The following is a 19,896-nucleotide window of genomic DNA, read 5'->3' as shown; positions in this document are numbered from 1 at the left end:
AAGGCAGTGGTGCCGGCGGTCGCCACGTGCAGCAAGGTCAACCTACGCACCGCCTGCACAGTAGAGTCTGCCCCGAGCGCAACGAGCGCCGCCAAAAGGGGTTCTCGGTCTCGCGGCGTCGGGACAAGGAGCTGAAGCGCGAACGCTTGCCTTGTTTGCCGGGCCAAATGAAGGCCGTTAAGCGTGTGCCAACGTCAGGTTCAAAGTGCGTGGCGGCAGGTTTCGGTTGTTGGGTGGCCGCCGATGACATGGGTCCCTACCAAAGCCCTGCCGGTGGATGGACTAACTCCCCGGCTACAGGTGTGCAAGTGTGCCGGACAACACGCATACTTGAACTTGGACTTTTCCATCGCTCGTTGCTGCCATCGCACTCTTTCTCTCACTTCTTAAACGGCATCGCAACAACATACATCACAAAGCGACCTTCTACACAGCACTACTTTGTCCCTACCCCACCTGACTGCCCGCAACAATGGCGTTCCCCAGGCCCAAGCCCACCACTGTGAGCTATCTCGCGACATGGTCACGTCGACGATAACAGGTTGCAACAACAATGCTGACAATACACAGATGGACACGCTCACCATGGTATGTACACGAGCCGGCAGCTTGCCTTCGGTCGTATACGTGCCGTCTGCAGTCCTGCCGTCCACCCGTCGAACCCGTGCTGATTAGCAGGAACGTGCGAACCCGCCGTTCAATGTGCGCAAGCTCGCCATCCTCCAGGAGGGCTCTGAGCGTGCCCTCGTCCTCAAGGAGAAGTTCATGGCTGAGGTGAGTCGCATTGAGGTTGACGGTCAAGACGTTTGCTGACCTCGCTCCCAGCTTGCTCGTCACCCCGCCTTCAAGAACAGCGACATCCACGACCTCTCCAAGGACGAGGTCCGCGAGCGCACCATGGAGAAGGTGGGTTTTTGAGTTGCATGTGCTAAACCTACTCTACAACTCCCTGCTGACGACCAGTTTGCTTCCATGGTTCACTTTGTGACCACCGAGTCGCTTGACGTCTTCCAGCTCCGCATGCAGGTGAGTAGAGCCAACGGAAGCGGGCCATCATCCTCCACGTAGCAGCCGAACTGATCGGAAAGCTTGTTGGTGTCGCGGACCCCGCCTTCTGGACCCGCTTCGGTGTCCACTACGGTCTCTTCATCGGCGCCCTGCGCGGCCAGGCGACCAACGGACAGATGGGTGAGTAGCGAGTGCAACTTTGCGTTGCCGCGCGCATAACGAGGCGTACACATGGGCTTGCAGACAAATTGTTGTGCCCACGCCCATGGCGGCTTGTCCCCTGGGCCGCTGCGGCCAGGCGCCATGTGGACGCGTGTGCCGCCGGCAAAGACAAACCGCCCCCGCTCAGTCGCTGACACCACCGCGTAGCCTACTACATCGAGCACGGCGCTCTTGGCCTCAACGGCATCATCGGCTGCTTCGCCATGACCGAGCTGGCTCACGGATCCAACGTCGCTGGCCTCGAGACTACCGCCACCTTTGACGAGGAGACGGACGAGTTTATCATCCACACCCCTCACCTCGGTGCCACCAAGTGGTGGATTGGCGGTGCCGCCCAGACTGTGACCCACGCTGCAGTCTTTGCGCAGATGATCATTGGCGGCAAGAAGTACGGCGTCAAGACCTTTGTCGTGCCCCTCCGTGACCCCAGCACCTTCACCACCCTCCCTGGTATCACTATTGGCGACATTGGCAAGAAGATGGGCCGTGACGGTATCGACAATGGTTACATCCAGTTCACCTATGTTCGCGTTCCCCGCGCCTCGCTTCTTATGAAGTACACCCAGGTCACACGCCAGGGCCTGGTCTCTGAGCCCCCTCTTGCCCAGCTCGCTTACGGTGCTCTTCTCGGTGGCCGTACGTCGATGGTTTCCGACTCATCGGTTACTGCCAAGAAGGCTCTCACCATTGCTGTCCGCTACGCGTCTGTCCGTCGCCAGTTTGCCCAGCGTGGCAACAAGCTCGAGACCCAGCTCATCGACTACCCCATCCACCAGCGTCGCCTGCTCCCTCTCGTCGCCCAGGCCGTTGCCGTCGGCTTCACTGCCCAGAAGCTCAACGTCATGTACCAGGAGATGACCGAGGCCCTTGACACTCTCAAGCCCTCGGACCCCAACCTCCTCGAGACCATTGAGAAGCTCAAGGAGACCCACTCGACCTCGGCCGGTCTCAAGGCCTTCTGCACCTGGGCGTGCCTCGACACCATTGAGAAGTGTCGCCAGTCGCTCGGTGGTCACGGCTACTCGGCCTACTCAAACCTTCCCGCCATGTACGCCGACTTTGCTGTCCAGTGCACTTGGGAGGGCGACAACACCATCCTGTCGCTCCAGGCCGGCCGTGCCCTCGTGTCGTCGTACAACGGTGCCGTCAAGGGCGCCAAGCTCCCTCCTGGAGTTGCCTACCTGGGCGAGAAGGGCATCTACGACGCCAAGTCGGACGACTCGCTGTCGCTGGACGACGTTGCCCGCGCGTTCTCGTGTGTCGCCGCCAACGCCGTCAAGAAGGCTGCTGTCGAGTACGGTGGCCACCGCAAGGCCGGCCTCAACAAGGAGGACGCCATGGAGCGCTGCTCGCAGTCGCGCTTCATCGCCGCCAAGATCCACACCATTGGCTACATTTTCAAAATGTTCAAGTCGTCCATTGCCGAGCTGGAGAACAGCGCCGAGACCGACGTGCTCACCACCCTCGCCAAGCTGTACGGTCTCTGGCAGGTCGAGGAGCTCCGCGGCTGGTTCCTCCAGACCAGCTACTTTACGCCTGCTCACCTCGACCGCGTCCAGCAGACGGTCGACGAGCTCTGCCTCGCCGTCCGCCAGTACGCCGTCCCCCTCATCGACTCGTTTGCGCTTTCGGACCACATCATCAACTCGCCGTTCGGCAAGTTTGACGGCTCCATCTACGAGTCATACTTTAACCAGGTCACCGCGTCCAACCCTACCCCCAAGGTGCACCCGTACTTTGACCGCCTCATCAAGCCTCTGCTCACCCGCCAAAACGACGGCATCGAGGACCTCGGTGCCGAGATGGGCGGCCTCGACGAGGAGATTGCCCGCCTATCCGGTGCCGGCAAGAAGGCGGACAAGTGAAAAGGTGTGTGGTGGATGACAGAAGCAAAGACAAACTAGAGCTAGAGCGCCCGAGCTCCCGAAAACGTCGGCCAAACCCAGAGTAGTGTGTAATGATCGTTTGTGTAATTTGCGGCCAGTATTTCTAGACGTTATGAAAGCCTACCATCGAGAGCAGGTCCAAATGTGTGTTGTCCAGAGGCCAAGAGGCCAGAGAGCGCGGGCCCCCCGCTGGCCCGTTGCCTTCTCGCAGCGACTCTACGCGGCATGCGGGTCGCAACGATGGTCGAAGCCAGGTGATGGCAGACGTTTGTATTGATTATCAATTTCAAATGACAGTTCAAATGCCGGTTACAATATTGATATATTAAAGTGGGGGGCTCAAACATGCAAAATGGACCTTCATGACGCAAATGGCGCTTTGTTTGTGTAGGTGTTGTTGTTGTTGCTCCTTCTCATCAACGCGACTCGTCAAACCAGCACCTGTCCAACCATCACCCCCTCAACAATGGAGTCGGCGACCCTCAAGGATATCAAAGACGACATGGAGAGGCGTGGGTTTCGACCAGCCGACCCCATCAACTTGGCGTCCATGCCGTGGCCCGACGAGTTTACTCTCCCTGCCGACCTGGTTCTGCCCCACGGAAATTCCGTAGTGTTCTTTCTCGACGTTCCACAGCTGCTGCCCCCCCTTTCTACCCTCGTTTGCGATGGGAATGTCAAACGTCTGCAAGTACGACTTCGTGACATGACGTACCCCGATGAAAGCTCGTTTGGCGTAGACAAGACTTTGAACTGAACAAACATTTCCTCTCGTCGGCCCAATACCTCGCCATCCCTGCTGTGAACCTTTATCGTTCGCGGCAGACGGCATACTTGCGCTCGAGCAACCCCTCAGTGAGTCGTGCTGGTTGCCAACAACTAACAGTCACAGGCGGCCAGCTCGCGAAAACTTGGCTCGACCAAGCCCAATGGCGTCCTCGTCACGTCCACGTTGCGAGACCCGCCACACCTGTACTTCATAATTGAATACAAGTGGGCCACAGCTCCCGACGAGAGCCGCGACGCGACACTGGCTGTGCTCCGCCGCGAGGGCGCCTATCAGATCCTGTGGTATCTTCACGTCTGCGGCTCGTCGGAACGGTTTCGCCGACAGCAAGGTGCCGCTCTTGTCAACGACCGTGTCCTCCCTGTCGCCCGCCTCATGGATGGCACCCTGCTCTTACAAGGGCCCGAGACTACGCCGGTGCAAGGTACGGAATATACGGTCGACGCGCTCGACAGCGATGCCACCTTCTGGGACGAAGGGTTTGGCTCCAAGCTGTGCCAGAAAGACACCATGGCGTCCTTCCTCGCCTGTGTTCAAGCGGCCGTGTACCACGCCGCAGTCGACAACCCCGCGGCCAACACACCAGTGGACGCTACCCGCCCTCCACCTCCCCCACGCCCACGGAACCCCGTAATCCTGCGAGGGTCTGACGATGCTATGGCATCTGTCATGGAGAAGAAGATCGAAGCGGCCTCGGAGCTGAAGCGTCTCCGCAACATCTCAAGGCGCCCAACGACGAACGTGCAACAGGGCGAGGACGATGGCGAGGGCGGCGATGGAGCAGCTCCGGGAGACGGCGCCGACGATCACGACGACGGCGCCGAGGCGTCCACGTCTGGCGACGCCGGACATGTGTCTGGCGGCCTGGACGACGGACATGCCGCCGATGAGGAGATCGAGGGTAGGTCTATACGCACAACCATGTGGGCTGACATTTCAGAGCTGGAACTGCCGTTCGCTTGGTTCCGGAACCGTCTCCGCGAGGAGGGTGTCACTCTGAGGGTGTACCCTCCATCCGTTATGCAGAAGATCGGGATGCACGCCTCCAACATCGACGACCTCGCGCAACTGGCCGAGCTGGTGGCCAGCACCAATCCGTCACCCTAGCCATCTCGCCTGCCCATGACTTGACTCAGGAGCCTCCCTGATGCTGTGGTTGCTGCAGCGCAGCTTGCAGCAAACTAGCCACGCTTGGCCTCGTCTGCACACTGGAACCTTTTGCGCAGCGATTCGGCCTTTGGTCCTGCCCTTTCCTGCCAACAAGTATTGTATTATCCTTTCCCTGCCCCCTGTATCTACTAGTCTACCAGCATTGCATTGTCCCTCTCCCTGTGCTATCATTATTACGCACCCACCCATGCACGTGTTTATCACCTTACCGATTGGGATGGCATAAATGGTCAGCGAAATGGGCCAGACCACCTGTTTCGTGCCATGGCGTTAAGTGGCGCTCATCTGACGGCCCGTGTTATCCATCTTCGCATCCACCGAACGGTTCCTTCCTTTTTTCCGGGGTGGTGACCACCACTGGGCCGGCCAGTCGACGCTGCAGGGGTTGGTGGCGTGGCGAAGAAGAGGCCCAAGCACGGGGTGCTCATGTACAGATAGATCACCATCATCAGTGCTTCCAATGTTCTCTTCACCCACATACCCCTCATCCATGGCCTAGCCCGCCACCCCACTGGCCACTTACACCCCCCGCCGCCATGTTTAGGCGAAATGACTGCATGGAGGGCCACTACGTCCTCGGCCTGTTCCTCACATTCGCCTCTGCCGCGCTCCTGTGAGTATCCCCTTGCTTCCAGCTGCCTGATGGCAATGAACCCCCTCACTCATCACTCACACCACTCCCAGCGCCATCGGCTCCGTGTCCACATTCATCGCGCCCCTCACCATGCTCAGCGTGCCCTCCAAGCACCTCACCTTTGGCGTCTTTGCGTACTGCACCTCGTCGACCTGTCACCGCGGTCTCGGCGTGTCAGGCCCGGCCTACACCGAGGTCATTACGGGGCTGGACAATGCCCAACTGCTGGTCCCAATTGGTACGCCAAGACAATGGATGGGTGGGGGGCCAGAGCTGGGCACCCACTCGCGACGCAGATACAGCCAAGCTGACAGGCAAAATGCACAGGTGCCGGACTCGAGTTGCTCGCATTCCTCGTGCTCGTCGTACACCTCACCGAGTCGCCGTTCTGCGACCACCACCTGTGGTTCCGTGTAACGTCTGTGAGTGGCGAAGCGGGGAGGTGGTTCACGCGGGCATTGTCACCCGCAGAAGCTGCTGCGCGAAGGGGTGAGGGGAGGGGGAAGGGGAGGGACGAGTGCGCGGATCCAGCTTGTCGCGCAGGCAACACCGTAATGTGCCAACTGGACATCCGGACCGCAGTTGGGGGTTCCAACCCGCCGCGCAGCACTGTTCCCGTCATCTCTGCTGCGTCTCTGCTGTGTCGAAAGTGAAAGCACACACCCACAGGCCACAGGCCCCGCTGACACGTGCTTGCCAGTTCCTCGGAGCCCTCGTCTCCCTCGTGGCTGCGCTGTGCGGCACTGCGCTGTGGTCGATCGCGCGCAAGCGCTTCAACAACGAGGGCGCGCCGGCGTCGTTTGGCGACGCACTGTGGATCGTCTGGGGCGGCACCGCCGCGGCCATGTTGGCGTAAGTATCGCACTGCTGCACAGTTCCAGTAGCTGCGGCGTGCACACACACAAGGTGGAGTCGAGTCGCTGATGCCCGTCGCACAGGTTCTTGATTGGCGGACCGGCGTATAACGGAACGATCATGTATCGCGCCACGCCCAGCCGCGCGTATTCTGTGTAGCAAGAGAGAGTGAGACAGAGAGAGGGCGATGAGCAGTTTGAGTGACACGAACGAAAATGTGCGATTGGTGGTAGTTTATGTGTAGATCTAGATACAAGCCGGGATCGTCTGTGATGTGATGTGATATCGAAAGCGTCGAGGGGATCGCAAAGAGACAAAGAAGAAGGGACATTGAAATGCGGCCATGCGTAACGGCCAGAAAGTGTTTTGGTTTTGTGCCGTTGCGCAAAAGTCAGTCGCGTTTATTCCATCATTCCCTTATATCCACCCCTCGGGCTCTTGTCCTCGTCGGCCTGGAATGCATGTGCGTGTGCTTATCTGTGCACTCTGTTTACCTTTCAGTCCGTGTGTCAAGGGACCCAAGGGATGGTACAGCATGTCCTTCTTTTGTACTCTGGACACTGGTCAGGTCAACTACGAAAGGGATGCCAGTGGCCACTGGCGCCACTGGAGAGGCTGCCGCCCCAGTGCGCAGTTATACCCATCCCCCGCATTGTGTAGCGCACCCGACTTGGCTGGTGCATTTCCTGGCATCCACACGCCACGAGGGCTTCAACGTCACAACCGAGGTAGGTGGGGGGCCATGCCGCCAGCCAGGCCAGCCATGGGCCATGGGCTGGGGCCCAGATCAAAGCGAGAGGAGAGCCGAAGAACGAAAACCGCTGCGTCCCTTCGAGCAAGAGGGTGAGCAAAGCCACCCACGGTTGTACAGTGAACGCGGGGACGTCGAGGATCAGAAGCGGGAGAGACGAGAGACCCATGTTTTTAATGCACGCGCGCCGTGTGGCATGCGTACATCCGTTGCAACGTTGTGTTTTTCACAACCACTTCAACCACTTGACGCGTTTCACGTGTGTCGTCATGAACGACAAACCCCTAGCATACTTGGTACACTGGGAGGGGTGCGGCCATATGCGCAGCTGCAACGCCGGGGGGTAGAGCGCAACAGGTCTCGTCTACGTCAGTAGACTCGGTCGTGAACCAACGGTGCACGCGGTAACTGGGTACGCTGAACGCTGGAACCGGAACACAGGGGAGGTGCCAGGGTATGTTGTACCGCCTGCCAACGAGGGGGTGGGGTAGGTGGACGTTTTGTTTCCTGCCAAGAATAACCAGGCGAGAGCTTGGCTCCCTCTGTATGGCCTCTGTTGAACACTGCCTGCAGCATGTCGACCTGTATCTTGCCATCTCGCGGCCGTCTTCCAGCGGGTGTGCCCTTGTGCTCAAATGAAGGGGGGACGAGAAGGGGAACCTCTTGACACACGACGCTCCAGCGCGGTACGACGTCCGATGGCACACACCCTGGCTATGTGCAGGGAGAGAGAGGACGAGGTCGCGACGTCGCCAGCAGTGCAGCAGTGCAGCTGCATAATGGGGAAAAGGGTCGTTTGCTGGGTTCTGCCGCGGCCCGCGGCCCACAGCTTTTGCGCATGGCGTGTGCATGGCGCGCATGGGCCATATGGGCGGCAATTGCGCAGCATGTGCGTGTGGGCTCTGCCGGTGCTGCTGCTGCTGCTGGCATGCTGGCTGGCGCTGGTATCCACGTATATCCACCGACAAGGTTGTCGACCCGAACTTGTACACCCTCGTTTGATGTGCGTAGTATGGGAAAATATTTGGATATTTGGACCTTGCTTTGCGACAGCCGTGGGTGAACGTGGATGCCCAGCACAACGAGGTTGCTGTCCACCTGTCACCCACACGTTGCAACGGGCACGCTGTCGCGCGGTGCAAGTCAATACGCACACCTGTTGTTGCATGCTGAAACGCCAAAGGCCCAGAGATCCAGAGACCGGCCAGAGGGAGGAGGAGGAGGAGGGGGCCCATTTGAGACAAGACAGACTGCGGTGGCGCAGAACGGGGTGGCGGCGGGTGGTGTGCGGGGTCGGTTGTGGTGGTGGTGAGCCGTGGTGGTGGCAGCTGTGGCTTCCTTGCCTCCCTGCGCGCAATCCCTTATGCTCGTACACCCTGTTCAACTCACCCTTTGCTCTCCTCAGCACAGATCGCACAGATCCCACACACACACAGATCCAGAAAAACGCGAGGTAACCATGAGGTGCTACGGCTGCTGCTGCCCACGACGCTCTACACGCGTATCCTCGTTCTTTTCTCCTCGTTTACACCTTCACGACCGTCTCCCTCTCACCTCCCTTTTAGCTTTACCACCTTTTGACTTTGTCGTCCCGTTTCTGGGTTCATCCGACATCCGACACGCCAGCCCTGTGATCCTGTGACGACGGCCCATCCTGCAAAGCTCGTTATAGAGTGTTGAAACGACACAAAAGCGTTGCCGGGCCTGCTCTCCTCATCCTGCACCACCCACGACGGACACACACTCTCTCACACACACGACCCAAAGCTGCTGACAGCTTGCTCGATCTCGACTTGTACTGCCCAACCCGCTAAACGGTCCTTGTGCAACCCACCCACGCTCTTTTACACTCTCGAATGCCTTCTTCTAATACACAAATGCTAGGCGCCATCTCGTCGCTCGTGTCAGCCGGTCTCTTGTGAGTGAAGGAAGCCAGGCGACCCGTGTGCCCGTGTGGATTCGGTGCGCTGACCACATGAACCAGCTCTGCGGCCGCGTTTGCCGGGTGCAAGTGGGGCGTCGCGTGCAGCTATGGCACAGCAAACGTCTCGGTCCTCCAGGCCGCGACGCACCTGGTCCCAATTGGTACGTCCACAAAGAACAACGGCCACACGGCCTGCGTCCGTGTTCTGTTCTGGGTCTGAGGCTGACGGGTTCTGCCAGCCGCCGCGGTCGAGGTCGCCGCGTGCTTTGCCCTCCTCACCGACAGGCGCAGGACGAGGAAGCTCTACCCCACACTAGCAGTGAGTAGCAGGACAGCATGGCCTGGGGTTTGGGTGCTGCAACCGGCGACCCCGGCGAGCTGGGAATCGTTGGCGGGGAAAACGGTGGTACGGTGGACGGTGTAACCGTGCTTGCATATGCTTGCTGGTCGTGCGATCGGCGGTCATCGCCGGTCTGGCCAACAACCCATTTCACCCACACCCCAGGCATGCCAGGCACCATGAGCCATAACGCAAAATGTCGGCAGCTTGCAGCTGACCACCCCATCCCCAGATCGCAGGCATGGTCGTTGCGCTCATCGCTTTTGTCGCTGCCGCCGGGCAGTGGTACCTCGCCGACAGGCAGTATGGCCCCGCACTCGCGGCCAAGACGGGCCGGGGTGTCGTGCTCCTGGGCCACGCGACGTGGGCTGCCGTGCTCGCCTGCCTCGTGGAGGCGATGGAGGGCGAGCAGGAGGGCAAGCAGGAGGGACGGGTCAGGCTAGCGGGGGTCGACGACGACGCAGAGACCGTGAGCGTCGACGAGAAGAGCCCAACAAGCGCCTAAGACCAACAACGCTGGAGCCCTTCCATGGTGGTGGTGCTTACCGAACCGACGGACGCTGGCAGGGCCGCGCCGGGTGGGACATCGCCTTGGGCTGTAACATTGTACGAGGCTGCATACCCCGCATAGAGTTGTACACGCGAGGGAGAGGACGTCGTGACGACATTTGTAATGATACTACGCATCCATCATCAGCATACCCCGGTGTCAATGTGTCCCGAGGCCGACCTATCGTCGAGTTCAGTCAGGTCCAGCCTCCAGGCAACAGTATCAGTGGCCACCAGCAACAACGGTTAGTGCAGCGCCAAACAATTATGAGGGTAGGATGTAGCATGTGGTACAAGAATACAACATGCCGGTCCCAAGGAAGGTGTGTGTGCGGGGAGCGACACGCTTAGTCGAAGAGACCGAAGCCCATGTCGTCGTCCGACTCCTCCTTGTCCTCGACCTTCTCCTCGGCGGCGGGGGCCGACGACGACGAAGCCTCAGCGGCGGCGGGGGCAGCGGCGGCGGCGAAGGCCTCGGGGTTGGCGAGCATCTCCTTGATCTTCTGCGAAGCCTCAAACTCGAACTCGGTGGCGATCGAGATGGCGAGGATGTTCTTGTACGAGTTGACAAGCGAGTGGGCGACCGAGGCGATGGTGGGGACACCAATGGCGAGCGAGATGGCGGCAATGGTCTTGATGCCAGCCGAGAACTGGTCAAGGAGGGTCTGCTCCTCAATGTCGAGAACCGACGAGGGGAAGACGGCGCCGTTGTCGTAAACCTGGACAACAGTCATACCGTAGGTGAACGGCGAGATGTTGAGCATGTTAAGGAGGGTAGCCTCCGACTGGCCGACCTTGGAGCCGGCGGTGACGACCTGGACGTCCGAGACGATCTCAATGGTACCACGGGCAATCTTGGTGGGGATACCGAGGGCCTGGAAGAACGAGGTCTTTCCGGGCTCCATACCGGTGTTACCGCCGGGGACGTAGACGTCCGAGGGGGCAATGGCACCGGCACGGGCGGGGGCGGCGACGACGTTCGAGACAACGATCTCGCGAACCTCCTTGAGGTCAGAGTCGGTGAAGATGAAGCCGATGTTGCCCTTGACGAAGGGGAGGATCTTCTCGAACTGGGGGAACTCGGGGAGGATGGTGCGGAGAGCACGGCGAACCATGGTGTTCTTGCCCATGAGCACCACACCCTTGCCGCGGAGCGACGAGCGGACCATGTGGCACTGCTGCGACGAGACGTTGTCAATGTTGACAATGAAGACCGAGGCTGGAGACGGGGGTCAGCGTGGGTTTCACTGTAGGGTTCCGTCGAAGCATGATACTCACGGTACTTCTCAATGAGAGCACGGAGCTTGGTGAAGTAGACCTCCTTCTCAGCGCGAGTGGCACCCATTTTGATTGATGTGTTGGTGGGGGGGTTGGGGGGGTTGTAAGGGGGGGTTCGTGTGGTGTCTCCCAAGTGACCTCTTCGTTGAGATCAGAAGGCTGTTTAAAGACTGGTGTTGGAGAAGAAGAGAGGAAAGAGGCAATCGTGCAGCAAAAATCCACCGTCGTCCACCCCGCGTCTCCTCGTCGCACCCCCCGCCAGGCTGCAGGCTGCACACGCCCACACACGCTGGCTGGCAATGCACGCTGGTGTCGGCCGCCTGGGTGGGCGGGAATTTGGACAGTGACGGCGTTATAGAAATGCCACGTGGCATGTGGCACATGGGATCCCACCCACATTTGCTTCCGTTCGATGGCCCCCAGGGACCTCCCCGGCCGGCCAACGGCGCGCGAGGCGATGGAAAGTGCTGCACCCGTTCCAGAAATCACAAAGCAGCGACTCACCCCATCCAGTATACAGCGACCACAAACGAACGCATCGACAGCGCTCAACCACCTCGGATTCCCAGACAACGACGAGCGCCCCCATATCGGCCAGTGTAATGGCCGGGGCGTCATGCTCGTCCCCTTAGTCCTGCGCTCTATCGTGCTCCCATACCTGCGCACGAGCACGACACACGCAGCTGCTGCCTCGTCCAGTACAGCACCCCGTCTCGCCGCGGCGTCCATCTCGTCCTCGGCCCGTACGTCGCGTGCAGCCGAGGCAGAGCTGTCGCAGGAAGGAGGACTCGAGCACACGCCATTCCAGCCTGCGTGGGAACCTCCTGCCGAGCTACGGCACCATGCGCGCACCCGTCGGCCACCACCGACGACGACACATCTGCCTCTGGCAGCGTATCCGGGCCAACAACATTGCGTTGGACCACCGCATACCAAAGGAAAGCCACCACCACGGCCAAAACCACCACGAGAGGAAGATGCCAAGACCAAGACGAAACTGTCAAAGACCAAACGTGAGCTAATGTCTTGTGGCGAATTAGCTCATTCTAACAACAACAACAGCTGGCTCCGAGTCTTCACCTGATCCCCACCTGGCATTAGACCCGTCTCCCCCTTCTCCATCACCACTGCAACCTACACCATCACAAGACACAGCTGTGCAGCGTGTACCTGTAATTCACAAGCCCGTGGACATCTTCGACCGCACTCCCAACGTCCCCGAATATGTGCTGCCTCCAAACATCGACATGATGATCAAGGCAAAGCTGTACCGCTTGGCCGTGTACACGATCCTCTCGACTGTCGAGTACTCGATCGATGAATCGCTTGTGCAAGAGGTGGCCCGGAAGCTCAGGAACAGGGGGGCCGGCGCGCTCGCTATCCGTCTGCAACGGTCGGTCAAGCAGCCGTTTCGCCCAAACGGCAAGCCCCACATTCTCCTCCCGCTCTGCACCGAAGCCGAGCTCGCAGCTGGTGTCGAGACCGCAGCACCCGCCCCTCCCAAGCCGGCGGGATACTGGCGGCTCCCCTTGGTGCCCTTCAAACCCGACGAGGTCCGCGGCCTGACGCCCGTCGAGCGCCGCACGCGCTTCTACAACAGCGAGATTTCGCGGCATATGACGGTACAGCACCCGATCCCGCGCTCGTCGCCCATCCTGCGCATGGGCCAGCCGAAACCCAAGCTGCGAAAGGTGCGCGACATGCTCACGTACATTGACACGTTGCGGCGCAACCACAAGTTTATCCCGGACCGCGTCACGGCCAACATTGTGCTCAAGGCGTGGCTCATGCAGGTCTCGCGCGGAAAGACGTGGCGCGACGAGCACGGAGCCCGCAAGCAGGACCTGCGCAACATCTTTGACATTGTGGCGACATCTATCGAGACCGAGACGCCCATCCACATTCCAAACCCCGACCCGGGACCCGTGCCCGACTTTGACTTTATCACCGCCGTCGACTACCACCGCCACGTCGTCCCCTTTGGCAGGCTCGTCATGGAGGCCATGGTGCGCGCCGGCGACAGGGAGGGACGCCAGGTGGTTAAAGTCTGGATGGATAAGATGAGGGACCAGTGCGAGGCCAAGGAGAAGGCGGCGGCGGCGGCCAGTGCTGCTGCCAGTGCTGCTGCGGCCAATGCCGCTGTCGAAGCCAAGACCAAGACCAAGGTGAAGGCCGGGGAGGAGGCAAAGGAGGTCGGGAAGGAGGAGGAGGGAGAGGGGGAGGGAGAGGACGAGGATGTCGCCGGCCAGGCATGAGGCGGGCCCGGACCACTTGCATACCACATACTTCAAGAATTTGGGAGTCTTAGAGACCACTGTGACGATTTCAGCATTGACATAGCACCATCTGGCATTGCATGCATTCATTATCATCCATGCCTCTCGTCCCCATCGGGAATGCCTCTCCGTGGACCGCCAAGGACACTGATCTCCACAAAGTCTGTCGGACTGATCGGACGGCCGTCCTCAGCCCGAAAGCACTGTAGCGTTTCGAGGTTCGGAAATGCTGCAGGACTAGCACCAACTTTGCTACAGTCTCCTCGGCCGACAAGCAACAAGCGTCGCGACCATGTGAATACGCACAGCCCGATGCCATCGTGATGGGGATGGACAAGGGACTGTCCGCGAGGTCCTGGAATCACCACTTCTGAGCAAGTATAGACAGAGACCTTATGCCTTGAGCCACGACCATGTTTCTCTCGTGCGCGTCTTGGGCCTCGCGCTTGCTGTCACCCAAGCCACCACCTATTCCGGTCGTCCACCTTCTCACTCTACGTGTATGCCCGTGCGATGCCATGCAATGTCATGCGATGCGATGCCTAAATATATGAAATTGTGTCTGTCTCCATGCCCAAACCTACACCCCGACCTCGCCCTCGATCCACCAGTTATCCGCCTCCCAGCCCTCCGCCACGACTCGCAACCACTTGTGCCCCTCTTGTGGCGACGGCGTGATATCGTCGTCGTCTCCCGTGGCGCGCAGGACAAACCCGTCTTGCAACGCGGCGCGCTCGACGAGCGCGCGCAGCTCGCCCTCCACAAACAGGTGGTAGTACCGGTTGAACACTTGGGGTTCTGGCTCGGGCTCGGGCGCGGGCGCGGTGGTAGCGGGTATGGGCTCGGAGTCGGGCTGCTGCTCCTGCTGCTCCGCCTCCTGCCGCTCCTGCTGTTCTTGCGCTTGTGCGTGGGGGTGCCGTGTCCCCTTCACTCTTGTCTTCCTCGACGCCCTTGGCTCTTTGGGTTTACTCGCCTTGGGAGCCTGCGGCGCCAGGATCCACGGCACCATGACGTCCTGCACCTTGTCCACCGGCGCCACGGCCTCGCTCGAGCCCCCGCTTCCACCCCCGCCTCCGCCTTCCCCTTGGCCAGCGGCAGCGGCGGCAGCAGCAGCAGCATTCGCGTCCGCGAGCGAACCCATCTTGCGCCGGCTGAGCGGGCCCTGCTCGTATGCCCAGACGTAGATGAAGAACCTGGAGGGCTCGCCGGGCGCGAGGCGGAGCGGGCGGAGAAGCGCGCGGACGCCGTCGGCGCGCCGGTCAGGCGTCGAGAGGTGGTGGATAGCCGCGACCGAGATGGCAAAGTCCTGCAAAGGGGGAGGGGAGGAGGGGAGGGTCAGCACGGTCTTACCGCAACCTTCTTCTTTTACGACTCACAAACAGCCCGCTGCGCCAAGGAACATCACACAGGTCGCCGCGCACGCACTCGGCCGTGTTGGCCAGCTGGCCGCGCGCAATGTCCAGCAGCCCCTTGGAGCGGTCCAGCGCGATCGCCCATGCGCCCGCGGCGGCGGCGGCGGGGAGGTATTTTCCATTACCGGCGCCGGCGTCCAGGCCCAACGCGCCTGCGGGGAGGGTGGCGAGGAAGCGTTCGATGAGGGGCCATGGCTGGTGGTGTGTCAGTGTCAGTGGAGAGACAATGTGTGAGAGGACGTGGCTGGTGAGGTGAGGAAATAAATCCACAGGGGAAGAGAGGGGAAGAGGGTGGACGGGGACGAGGACGAGGACGGCTGGGTGCGAGCACAGCTGTGCTGTGGACGAGAAACGAGAGGGCAGGAAGGGTTGGATCGACATCGGCGTAACGGCAAGTGCGAGCAGCGGAGTTGCAACAGCTGTAAACTCTGGTGCGAGCGGATACGGAAGAGCCAGTTCCGAATGGAGAGCGGAGGCGGACATGCCAATCACGGAGACGGAGACGGAGACGCGAGGGCCTACGGAGCCACAAAGGGCCATGCGGACACGATAATGACAGAGGGCAGGCTCTCAACCGAAACTCACCTTGAAGCGCGTACGAGCAAAATGCGGCGCGATGGCCTCGTACACTTCGTGCACCTCCTTCTCCTCTGCAGCTGCTGGGTCGTCGCTGGGGGTGGCAGGAACGGGCACGGGCTTGGGACCCATGGTGGTGAGGGGTTGTCGGTGGTTTTTTGTTGTTGTTGTTGTGAGGGGGAGAATGAAATGGGTGTGGGATTTGTCCTCCGCGGTTCCACGGCCGGCGGGGGCGTGGTGGGCGGCGCGTTTGGCGGGCGAAATTGAATTAATTCGCCGATTTGACTAATTTTTCTTATCGGCCGGGTTAATCATCCACTGCCTCCAGTCCGTCCATCAGGAGCACCTGTTGCTCTGCTGAACACGTGTATCCACATTCCGTGCACGTCAGCCTGCAGTCCTGACAGCCCTGGGCCTCGCCCGTTAGTTGGCGTGCTTCTGTGAGGCGTCATGCGTGGAAGAGCCAGGAAGATCAGGAAGGGACCAGACACGGCCTCCTTGCTGTTTGCCACATTTAGACATCACGTGCAGTTGGGCCTGTACTTCATCCCCTGTGTCCCGCGGCCTTACGTCGGCCGACTTTGCAATTGTTGCAATTGCATGGCCGCAGTCTATATCGAGCTGGCGAAATGGCTGAGCTCTATGGCACATGTGCAATGAGCAACGGTGGAGGAGACATCTTGGAGCAGATGTGTGCCTGACGTGAGATGTTTGTGACAGAGAGGTAGACCAGACGGTCACACGTCCGGTAAGGCAATCGCCATCGTTGTACGTCTCCGTCTGCATAACAGCTCAGCAGTCAATCGCTATAACCTTGTCGATAGCAGAAGCCAAAAAAACATCATGTTGGCTGACGCGCACTGGAATGTATTTATACCGGACGACAGTGGCCCAACAGGTCAAGACGAAGAGGCGTCTGGAGCCGAGACCGTCTAGCCGTCGCTCACTACCAGAGTTCACGGCCATGGGGTGCCCCACGGCAGACTCACCATAACTGTTGCACCTTTCACGGCCGTCAAACGCCATTAGGCGTCAATCAACTGTAGTGGCGTCCTTTGCCCATTACCCCACGTCTTCACTGAGTGACAAGGAGACGTCGCACGACGTCTTGCTCCACCGGCCAGCTCAGCAGCGGGAGAAAGATAATGTGGGGAAAGAAGAGGTGCCCGAGACACAATGGGCACTGTTTTGGGTTTACTGCTCGATGCTCTCCACACACCAGGCCGTTGCATGTCGTGCACGTTACCAGCTTTGGCTGCTGGAATCGAGTGGATGTGGCCATCGCTGGAGTGATTCCAACATGACATCATCAGGTCGCGACCCATTAATGTCAGGGCATTAGAGTGTGTTGGCCATATCAGGGCGGGGGAACGGAGTGTTGTTTGGCCGCCACTGCCCGGGTCGAAGGAGATCGGTCGGGCCACAGGTGGCGCTGGGTGGGCCACAAGTGGAGCGGGGGATTCGGAGCATCCTCTGCCTTGTTGCTGCCTCGTTACTCGCCTCTCGGCCGTCAAGTGGAGTCACTCTGCTGGCGTGCCTGGCGGCCGACAACAGTTATCGGCCTAGTTTTCCAACTGTTACGCCTGCTGCTGTTCTGTATATAACAACAGCGCACCCACCACGTCGAGATGCAATCAAAAAGTTCTCCCACCCCCCAACCACCCCCCCCCCCAATACAGAACAACCGCCCACCATGGCGTCTGATAATTCAACTCTAGCCGGTTCGACATCGTCGCCCAAGGCCTCGATGGACCGCAAGGCCAGTGTCGGCCGCAAGCAACCCTCCACCACGTTTGAGGATGCCCCCACCCCCCACTACACTGGTGCCACACCACGCACCATGAACAACCCCCTTTCCCACACCCTCTCCACCGCCTCCCGCCGCTCTCGCCACGTCGAGCCCGACCTGTCCTTCCCTTACCTCACCCAGGTGACCACTGCCGGTGCCACCAACGAGTACCGCGCCGAGACGGCTGCGGGCTACATTCGCGCCGACGACCCCGATTTCGGTCTCCACCCCGTCCTCTCGCAGTACATCTCCCGCGAGCCGACCCGCCAAATGACCCTTATTCGCGAAAAGACCAAGATCGATGACATGAAGCTCGTTACTTGGAAGGAGCATGACCCCGAGAACCCTTGGAACTGGGGTGTCGCTCGCCGATGGGGTGAGTAACCGCGCGTGATGCCACTTCGTTTAATTTCCGCCACTGACCACATTCATCCAGTCTACACTGCCATTGTTGCTTGTGCCGTTATGCAGGTCGCCCTTTCGTCTGCCATTGTTACTGGTGACTTCAAGGACCAGATGGCCCACTTCAACGTCTCGGAAGAGGTCATTGCCCTCACCGTCTCCCTCCCCGTCTGTGGTTTCGGTCTGGGTCCTCTTCTGTGGTCGCCTGCCTCGGAGCTGTTGGGCCGTAAGCCCCTCTGGATCGTCCCCTCGTTCATCTACATCATTTTCAACATTCCCTGCGCCCTCGCCCCCAACATTGGCTGTCTCCTCGCCTCGCGTTTCCTGTGCGGTTTCTTCGGATCCGCACCGCTCACGCTTGCCGGTGGTACCATTGCAGACATTTGGAGTCCCGAGGAGCGTGGATTCGCCATTGCCATCTTTGCCGCTGCTCCCTATGCGGGTCCCGTCCTTGGTCCCCTCATCGGTGGCTTTATCGGCAAGTACGCCGGGTGGCAGTGGCTCTACTGGGTCAACATGATCTCGGCCTTTGTCGTCTGGTGCTTCTGCTTCCTCCTCCCTGAGACGTTCGCCCCCGTCCTGCTCAAGAAGCGTGCCCAGAAGATGCGCAAGGAGACCGAGGACCCCACCTTTGTTACCGAGCAGGAAGTCCTCCGCAGGCCTCTCGGCGACATTGTCGTCGAGACCCTCATCCGTCCCTTCCAGATGCTTGTCGAGGAGCCCATTCTTCTCCTCATGTCGCTCTACGTCTGCCTCGTCTACGGTCTGCTTTACGCCTACTTCTTCGCCTACCCTTACGTCTTTGGCGAGCTTTACGGCTGGGACGACGCCAAGACTGGCCTCACCTTCATCCCCGTCCTTATTGGTGTCGCCCTCGCCCTGATCGTCACCCCTATCCTTGAGAAGCGCTACGCCGCCATCGAGAACCCGACTCCCGAGGACCGTCTTCCCGGTATGCTCATCGGTGGCCCCTGGGTCCCCGTCTCGCTGTTCATTTTTGGCTGGACCGCTCCCCCATATGTCGCCCCCGGTGGTGGCTCGTGGGTCGGCCCCTGCATCTCCGGCGTCCCCTTTGGCTTTGGCATGGTGCTCGTGTACTTTAGCTGCAACGCCTACCTCATCGAATCGTTCCCGGCCTACGTTGCGTCGGCGCTCGCTGCCAAGACCGTGGTGAGGTCCGCCGCCGGTGCCGCGATGCCCCTCTTCATCTCCATCATGTTCCGCGCCCTCAAGGCCGGTCCTGCGTCCTCCATTCTCGGCGGCGTCGCCTGCGTCATGGCGCTCATCCCCTGGGCCTTCCGCAAGTGGGGTGCTGTCATTCGCTCGCGCTCAAAGCGTGCGGCCACCCACTAAGGTTCCAAAGGTGTTTTTTTGACCGCACCACCTTTCTTCCCCCTTGCATCTACACACGACGACATATTATCGTCACCATCATCCATACTTTGCATTAATAGATAGCATTTGTTTGCCCATAGGACATTGAGAGCAGAATGCAGTTTTACATCGTCAACGCAGCAAACTGCCACAACAGGAATAGCTTACGTAATATGGCATCTATTTGGCCGATTTGATTCCGCGGTTAATGCGCCGGCCACCTTATGTGGCTATATCCGGCCACATCCGGGCATCCTGACAACATCCTTCTGACCATCAACGTGACCGTGCTGCAACACTGACGACCATGGACCCCAAGAACGTGCGAGCGACGCCATAGACAGACAGTCCTTATCGTGGCCAACCTCACGCATATAATGACGGTATAGCGGTAATGTAACGCCACCGACGCGCTCACGGCGAGACCTGCGGCAATGAAAGCCAAAGGCCAGCCACTTCCGCGTGACGGAGATGGACGTGTGACTGTTGATGAGAGACAGACCACATATATGAGACTTGTATGGACGTGTGTGCATCCCGCGCTTTTCTCAGAACCAACACCCCTGTAACTTGTTCACACACGCTTCTTTCTCAACCTCTCAGATCCCCCACGCCGCCCAGCGCTGCGCACACACCTTTGCACAATAGGGGCGACAGACATTG

At 59.9% G+C, this 19,896-nt stretch overlaps 8 protein-coding genes across 8 annotated transcripts; 6 read left to right on the top strand and 2 right to left on the bottom strand.

Annotated features, from left to right (window-relative positions):
- Nucleotides 1–472: 472 nt before the first annotated feature.
- Nucleotides 473–3,095, top strand: POX1_1 (fatty-acyl coenzyme A oxidase; the record flags this gene model as incomplete). The annotated part of the gene is made up of 7 exons (XM_028617261.1): nucleotides 473–502; nucleotides 571–588; nucleotides 679–774; nucleotides 826–906; nucleotides 964–1,026; nucleotides 1,089–1,188; nucleotides 1,378–3,095. The coding sequence occupies 7 exons, from the start codon at nucleotides 473–475 to the stop codon at nucleotides 3,093–3,095; spliced, it is 2,106 nt and encodes a 701-aa protein (XP_028474568.1).
- Nucleotides 3,096–3,582: 487 nt separating this feature from the next.
- EHS24_001466 (uncharacterized protein) lies at nucleotides 3,583–5,010 on the top strand (the record flags this gene model as incomplete). The annotated part of the gene is made up of 2 exons (XM_028617260.1): nucleotides 3,583–3,807; nucleotides 4,009–5,010. 2 exons carry the CDS (start codon nucleotides 3,583–3,585, stop codon nucleotides 5,008–5,010), a joined length of 1,227 nt encoding a protein of 408 aa, XP_028474567.1.
- A 599-nt stretch (nucleotides 5,011–5,609) lies between these two features.
- On the top strand, nucleotides 5,610–6,721 carry EHS24_001465 (uncharacterized protein; the record flags this gene model as incomplete). Its single annotated transcript, XM_028617259.1, has 5 exons — nucleotides 5,610–5,686; nucleotides 5,758–5,945; nucleotides 6,035–6,129; nucleotides 6,408–6,559; nucleotides 6,646–6,721. 5 exons carry the CDS (start codon nucleotides 5,610–5,612, stop codon nucleotides 6,719–6,721), a joined length of 588 nt encoding a protein of 195 aa, XP_028474566.1.
- A 2,448-nt stretch (nucleotides 6,722–9,169) lies between these two features.
- On the top strand, nucleotides 9,170–10,082 carry EHS24_001464 (uncharacterized protein; the record flags this gene model as incomplete). The annotated part of the gene is made up of 4 exons (XM_028617258.1): nucleotides 9,170–9,231; nucleotides 9,298–9,398; nucleotides 9,477–9,556; nucleotides 9,810–10,082. 4 exons carry the CDS (start codon nucleotides 9,170–9,172, stop codon nucleotides 10,080–10,082), a joined length of 516 nt encoding a protein of 171 aa, XP_028474565.1.
- Nucleotides 10,083–10,473: 391 nt separating this feature from the next.
- Nucleotides 10,474–11,471, bottom strand: RPP0 (ribosomal protein P0 (A0) (L10E); the record flags this gene model as incomplete). The annotated part of the gene is made up of 2 exons (XM_028617257.1): nucleotides 10,474–11,345; nucleotides 11,405–11,471. The coding sequence occupies 2 exons, from the start codon at nucleotides 11,469–11,471 to the stop codon at nucleotides 10,474–10,476; spliced, it is 939 nt and encodes a 312-aa protein (XP_028474564.1).
- A 345-nt stretch (nucleotides 11,472–11,816) lies between these two features.
- On the top strand, nucleotides 11,817–13,659 carry EHS24_001462 (uncharacterized protein; the record flags this gene model as incomplete). Its single annotated transcript, XM_028617256.1, has 2 exons — nucleotides 11,817–12,417; nucleotides 12,467–13,659. The coding sequence occupies 2 exons, from the start codon at nucleotides 11,817–11,819 to the stop codon at nucleotides 13,657–13,659; spliced, it is 1,794 nt and encodes a 597-aa protein (XP_028474563.1).
- A 601-nt stretch (nucleotides 13,660–14,260) lies between these two features.
- Nucleotides 14,261–15,800, bottom strand: TRM9 (tRNA methyltransferase, has a role in tRNA modification; the record flags this gene model as incomplete). Its single annotated transcript, XM_028617255.1, has 3 exons — nucleotides 14,261–14,986; nucleotides 15,057–15,287; nucleotides 15,678–15,800. 3 exons carry the CDS (start codon nucleotides 15,798–15,800, stop codon nucleotides 14,261–14,263), a joined length of 1,080 nt encoding a protein of 359 aa, XP_028474562.1.
- A 1,561-nt stretch (nucleotides 15,801–17,361) lies between these two features.
- On the top strand, nucleotides 17,362–19,212 carry EHS24_001460 (uncharacterized protein; the record flags this gene model as incomplete). The annotated part of the gene is made up of 2 exons (XM_028617254.1): nucleotides 17,362–17,833; nucleotides 17,894–19,212. 2 exons carry the CDS (start codon nucleotides 17,362–17,364, stop codon nucleotides 19,210–19,212), a joined length of 1,791 nt encoding a protein of 596 aa, XP_028474561.1.
- Nucleotides 19,213–19,896: the final 684 nt, after the last annotated feature.

This window comes from Apiotrichum porosum, assembly GCF_003942205.1.
Source record: "Apiotrichum porosum strain DSM 27194 chromosome Unknown scaffold_10, whole genome shotgun sequence".
Lineage (NCBI taxonomy): Eukaryota > Fungi > Basidiomycota > Tremellomycetes > Trichosporonales > Trichosporonaceae > Apiotrichum > Apiotrichum porosum.
This window is presented reverse-complemented; position numbering and strand designations above follow the sequence as displayed.